This window comes from Lycium ferocissimum, chromosome 8 (genome assembly GCF_029784015.1).
Source record: "Lycium ferocissimum isolate CSIRO_LF1 chromosome 8, AGI_CSIRO_Lferr_CH_V1, whole genome shotgun sequence".
Lineage (NCBI taxonomy): Eukaryota > Viridiplantae > Streptophyta > Magnoliopsida > Solanales > Solanaceae > Lycium > Lycium ferocissimum.
In genome coordinates this window covers 26,288,460-26,294,958 of record NC_081349.1, presented here as the reverse complement: position 1 = coordinate 26,294,958, position 6,499 = coordinate 26,288,460, and the positions used below count along the sequence as shown (strand labels likewise).

The 6,499-nt window shown below is 39.0% G+C and overlaps 1 protein-coding gene across 1 annotated transcript; it reads right to left on the bottom strand.

Moving 5' to 3' along the window:
• Positions 1-392: 392 nt before the first annotated feature.
• On the bottom strand, positions 393-3,766 carry LOC132066177 (uncharacterized). The gene is made up of 2 exons (XM_059459541.1): positions 1,148-3,766; positions 393-1,016 (listed from the first exon to the last, which is right to left on the bottom strand). The coding sequence occupies exons 1-2, from the start codon at positions 3,764-3,766 to the stop codon at positions 393-395; spliced, it is 3,243 nt and encodes a 1,080-aa protein (XP_059315524.1).
• Between the last annotated feature and the right edge of the window lie 2,733 nt (positions 3,767-6,499).

Sequence of the window (6,499 nt, the reverse complement as noted above, 5' to 3'; positions counted from 1 at the left end):
CATTGTCATATTTGTGTCTTTGACAAACATCACAAGCTTTTACATACGACTGGACTTCTTCCCTCAACCCCTTCCAATAAAATAAGGCAACAAGTCTTCTGAATGTATTTTCCATCCCAGAGTGGCCTCCTGTTGGAGTGTCATGCCATAATTGAATAATTTCCCTCCGCAGTTGATAGTTTGGCCCTATCACCAATTTCCCATTTTTTCTCAATTGCCCATGTATGAAAGTGTAGCCTGGATGTTCAGTGTCCCCCTTTTCCAAGCTTTGTATCAAATTACTCAAAGCTGCATCTGCTAGCCAACTCTGTTTAATCGTGTCTAAGAGATCAGTTCTAACAGTTGAGAGGGTGAGAGCTGTCAGTTCCACCATAGGTAATCTGGACAAGGCATCAGCCACCTTGTTTTCCGCCCTTGTGCTCGGTAGTGAAATCAAAAGTTGCATGAGCTTTGCGATCCCAGCACAATTGTGATCCTGTGTAATTTACGCACCAGTAAGAACTTGAGTGCCTTTTTTCGTCATCTTTACCTGGCGGCCAGCGATTTAAATGTTGATTCCACTTAGTGACAGCCATTACTAATGCCAACAACTCTTTGTCATACACAGAAAGGGTTTGATGTCTTGATGATAAACCTTTACTCAAGTACGCAATTGGTTGATCTTTTTGCATAAGAACAGCCCCAATTCCCACATTGCAAGCATCCGTCTCCACTACAAAAGGTTGATTATAGTCAGGAAGGATAAGCACTGGGGCAGTAGTTAAGGCTGTTTTAAGTTCTTGGAATGCTTCAGTAGCTTTGTTGGTCCAACTGAAACTATCCTTTTTCAATAAATCAGTTAGAGGCTTACTAATCACTCCATAACCTTTAATAAACCGTCTATAGTATCCTGTCAAACCCAAAAAACCCCTCAACCTTTTGATAGTAGTGGGTTCTGGCCAAGATTGAACAGCTTCAATCTTCTTAGGGTCAGTAGAAACACCTTGTGCAGAGATGTAGTGTCCCAAATATTCTACCTTCTCCGCGATAGAAATACCAACTATTTATGCTAGCAGCAGCGATGTAATAGCAAATCAAAAGTAATTTTTAAGTGTGCTAAGTGTTCCTCCAAACTTTTACTGAAGATCAAAATGTCATCAAAAAATACAAGGATGAACTTTCTCAGGTGAGCTTTGAAAATGTGGTTCATAAGTCCTTGAAAACTAGAAGGGGCATTAGTCAAGCCAAAGGGCATGACTAGGAACTCATAGTGCCCACAATGAGTTTTGAATGCTGTTTTCTGTATGTCAGGAGGGGTCATCCTGATTTGGTGATACCCAGCTCTCAAGTCAATCTTTGAGAAAATTTGGGACCCACCTAACTCATCCAACAATTCCTCAATTATCGGAATTGGAAATTTGTCCTTAATAGTGATCTTATTGAGAGCTCTATAGTCTACACAAAGTCTCCAAGAGCCATCTTTCTTCCCCACCAAGACTACAGGTGAAGCATAAGGACTGGAACTATATTGGATGATGCCTTGACTCAGCATTTCTTGAGTCATTTTCTCAATCACATCCTTTTGGATGGGTGAGTATCTGTAAGGTCTGGAATTGACAGGTGCTCCATTTTCTTTAATTGGGATGTGATGGTCAAACACCCCCCTAGAAGGAGGTAGTTGACTGGGCTCATTGAAAAGTTCCTTGTACTCATCCAGTAGCAATTGAATTTCTGCAGGCCCTTCAATACTACTTAGTGACTCCTCTCCGTGGTGATCAGCAACAGCCTTCACCTTAATCATGAAAATTTGAGCACCCTCCTCAGAAACACCGGATAAAGCATTGGCCTCTACTGTCTTAAATGAGGGGTAATTACCCTGCAGTTTCACTGGCTTCCCTAAGTACTCAAACTGCATGAACAACTTCCCAAAATTCATGTGAATATCCCCTAGTTTGCCTGTATGTACTCCCAAAACCACATCACAACTACCAATAGGTAGTATGAGGAATTCATCTTCAAATGTGGACCCTTGCATCAACCATTTAAATTTCTGGCATCCTGTGAATGATTGAATAGTTCTTCCATCAGCTACACTCACATCCTGAGGATTAATCTGTGTCACCTTACACCCTATCCTTAGAGCAGCTTGCTCATTAATGAAATTGTGGGTAGAACCACAATCTATAAGGATATTAATAGGTTTTTTATCAGTGAACCCATTGATCCGTAATGTTCTGTATCCTTTTGTTCCATTCAAAGCTTGTAATGAAATTTCACAATTCTCAATAAGATCTCTCACTAAGGGTTCAGTACTATCCTCCTCAACAGGAGCCTCTACTTCTTCAGGGCACAACCCTTCTGGTTCTTCAAGCTCAATACAGTACAAATGCCTTTTTGCTGCTTTGCATTTGTGACCTGGTACAAATTTTTCATCACAAGAATAGCAAAGCCCTTGAGCTCTTCTTGCATCCATTTCAGCAGGGGTCAACCTTCTTCTCCTGTTGGCATCTATAACTGCAGGATAAGGTTTCTTAGCACCTAGAAATGCATGAGTGCCATGAGCTTGTCCTTGTACATATCCAGGATTTGAGTTCCTCATCACCTTGCTTTGAGCAGCAAATGAACTCTCATGTAACCTGGCCAGAAAATAAGCTTGAGGAAGATTGCAAGGCCGCCCTATTCTAACTGCATCACTAAGCTCAGGTTTGAGTCCATTTAAGAACACACTGATAGCATAATCAGTAGATAAGGATACCCTTGTCATAACATTATCAAAAGCAGCCTGAAAATCTTTGACAGATCCAGTCTGTTTAGTTCTTATTAATTCAGTCATTGGGTCTGTGTATTCCGCCCCAAATCTATCAGCTAAGGCATATATGTACTCCTCCCAGGTAAGGGTTGTTCCAGGTGGCCTGCTTCTCAAAAACCCTTGGTGCCATTGCAAGGCCACTCCCTCAAAGTGTATAGCAGCTAACTTGAGCCTTTGGTGAGTGGGAACTTCTTCAATGGAAAAAAATTGCTCGACTTTATACAACCAATCCCTCAAATCACTCCCATCAAACTTAGGAAATTCCACCCTAGTGTACTTGGTAAAAGCTGGATATTGAAGGGGATTGTGGTTGTGAGTATTTGGTTGGCCATATAGAGGGGTATAATGCTGATTTGGCTGAGTTAAAGATGGGGTTTGTTGAAATGGGGGTCCAAAAAACTGGTTAGGAATATAGGAGGACTTATACCCCTGAGAGAAGGAAGGTGGCATAGGTGCATTTAGATAGGTGGGGCTTGGTGCTATGGAATATACAGGCATGAATTGCTGACTATTGTGTGAGTTAACTGGTGGAATGTGAAATCCTGGGCTATTTGAAATCATGGGGTTCTGTAATCCAGAAATGGGGATTAGGGGTGGAATTTGTGTAGTGCTGGAAACAGGGTTTGGGGTTTGTGAAGAATGAACAGGTAAGGTGTTATACTGGTTAGAATTTGGGGGTTGCAAAATCGATGGGGGGTTGTTCAAAAGGGTTCTCAATTGCGATCTGGGAGTGCTATGGGGAGATAAATTCGCATAAATTAGAGGGTTATCCGAGGGGGAGTAAAGTTCATCTTCTGGTATAGTTGACAATGGGTCTTTGCCTCTTTCCGGTCTCCTTCCTTCTTCCACTGATTGTTTAAGCTCGCGAAGAGATCTCTCATGGTTCACCTCCAGCTGATCTTGTCGAGCACTGAAGCTGGCCATTTCTCTGGTCATTTGCTGCAGTAAGCTTCGAATTTCCAGCAAATCACTTGCCATCGTTCCCACAGAGCCAAGAAAGTGCTTTGATACCACTGTTGCAGGACCAGAAATACAGGAAGAAAAGAGAAAATTACAGCTACAAGCTAAGGAAATTAGGGCAGCAAAATAGAGATACTTTTCATTGATAGTGAACAATAATCGATTACAAGAGATATATCCTACTCTTTTAGGGCAAAATAGGAATTAGCTACGACAAGGTATAATTACTCTGTTGGACTAAGGTAATAAAGCTAAACAACTATGGGGTCACATCTGTAAATACCCAAAGTTGTACTTAAAACCCAAATGGGACTTATTCGTATATAAAGGAACTTAAACTTATAACTATTACTCAGCTCTTAACAGTTATGTACCATCCCTAAAGCATGAAGTATATTTTCACTCAAGCATAGATATCTTCCCTCGTATCTCAAACACCTGTTAATTATAGAAATTGCCTTCTTAGAAAAGGGTTGATGTAAAAGTAATGAGTAGAAGAAGGAAATAAGAATGATGAGCAATCATTCATAGTCTTAAACAACGTTTCTAAATAGAAGCTAGCAGGCTATGGACCAGCACTGGCCATCCTTTGGGAATTCAACATCCAGATGAACTTATTATCTCGGTTCTCAATAGAAGGTAGACAACGAAACATAACAACAAATACAAGAGATGATTTTGAAGACTGCCCCTATATTTATTTGCTATGAAATCTGGAAACAAAGATGCGCATGTAAATATGTAATCAAAGAGTCTTCCACTATATTTGTTTGTGTTATTAGAAAAATAGGTAAAACATAATCGAAGAAGAAATGGCTTTGAGGCGTGGATAAATCAACTTTTCTCAAAGAGATGTTGCTCATATACATATTGGGGAAAATACAGGCAATTACCTTCCGGATACAACAAAGCTCGTGTTATACCTGCAGATTTTTCTTAGCCACTTCATAAAGGAAGGCCTTATTTATAGAATTAGAAAAGTGACTATTCTGAACAGTCACCTTGTTTCATGAACAGACATATTCATTTAATTCAAATTTTAAGTAAAATCTAGAAAATACCAAGACTTTTAATATATAATGTTGAATATTTGCTTTAGAACTCCAAATCTTTTCTCGGTAATTTATTAAGTTTTACCTAGTCAACTAGTTAGACCTAGTATTTTGGAGTTGATTTCTATTTGAATTTTGAATAAATAATATTTCCTAGTCTTTAGGAATTTGTTATTTTCAGCAGATTTTCTTTGCTTATCTTTAGGTTTTTAAGTGAGTATTTTCTATCATAAATTGTAGTCTTATCTTATGCGGTAAAAATAGATCGAACTTTCAACTTCAGTTCATAAGCTCTCTTCTTTCTTGTACTCTACTGCATTCGACTCTAATTCTTAAAGTTTTCTTCCTCTTTATTTTCCTGTATTTTCTTTGTTTCAAAAACCAACAATTGGTATCTAGAGCCTTTTTTTTTTCTTAAGGGACTTGTGAGTAAAGAAATGGATTCCGAAAATAGTTTTTCACGAATGGCTCCTCCTGCTTTCGATGGCGAAAATTACCAACTATGGGCTATTAGAATGGAAACTTACTTGGAGACCCTAGATCTTTTGGAAGCCGTGGAAGAGGATTATGAAATTAATCCGCTGCCAAACAAACCCACCATGGCCCAAATCAAGAGCCACAAGGAAAAGAAAACCGGGAAGTCCAAGGCGAAAGCAACTTTGTTTTCTTTGTTTCAACAACTATTTTCATGAGAATTATGTCTCTCACATCACCAAAAGAAATTTGGGATTATTTGAAGAAAGAATATGTTGGAGATGAGAGAATACGAGGGATGCAAGTATTAAATTTGATAAGAGAGTTTAAGCTGCAAAGAATGAAAAAGTACAGATTGCTTGGCATTGTTAACAAGGTAAGATTGCTAGGCACTAAATTTAAAGATTCAAGAATTGTTGAAAAAATTAAACAAAGCTCGAAATATATGAAACATGTATTACTACCATGGAAAACACACAAGATCTGTCCAAGATTACCTTGGCGAGTTGTTAAATTCTTTCGAGGACACGAGAGCAAAGGAGGCTTATGAGGCAAGATGGTAGGGTTGAAGGAGCCTTAGCAACGGCCCAAAACTCAAAGCGAGGGGTAAAAATTTGAAAAATTACCCACCTTGCAAGGCCTTGTGGAAAAAAGGACATCCCCGAATTCCAGGATGTTGGAAGAGGCCAGACACAAAGTGCGACAAGTGGAATGAACTTGGTCATGAAGCAGTGATTTGCAAAAACGAATCTCAGTATCATGATGCAGACGCACGTGTCACTGATGAAGAAGAAGAAGAAGAAGAAGAAGACCATCTTTTTGTTGCAACGTGTATATCAAGTAAGGTTTCAACAAATTCTTGGTTGATTGATAGCGGTTGCCCTAACCATATGACTTATGACAAGAGTTTGTTCAAAGAGTTCAAACCCACCGAAATATCTAAAGTTAGGATCGGAAATGGTGACCAGATTCTTGTTGAAGAAAAAGGAACCGTTGTCATTAAAACAAGTTCAGGTAATAAGACAATTTCAGATGTTCTTTATGTACCTAATATTGATCAGAACTTGTTGAGTATTTGTCAGTTGGTAGAAAAGGGATTCAAAGTATCCTTTGAGGAGAAGCATTGTTTCATTAATGATGTTGCTGGAAAAGAAATTTTAAAAATTAAGATGAGAGGTAAGAATTTCTCATTTGATCCAATGGAAGATGTTCCTGTAGAACAAGC

Bases quoted from the DNA above. Each gene is read 5' to 3' on its own strand.
- LOC132066177 (XM_059459541.1), bottom strand. From the start codon at position 3,766: ATGGCAAGTGATTTGCTGGAAATTCGAAGCTTACTGCAGCAAATGACC. The intron at 1,017-1,147 runs GTATTTTTTGAT...ATCGCGGAGAAG, and splicing joins ACCTGAGAAAGTTCATCCTT to GTAGAATATTTGGGACACTA.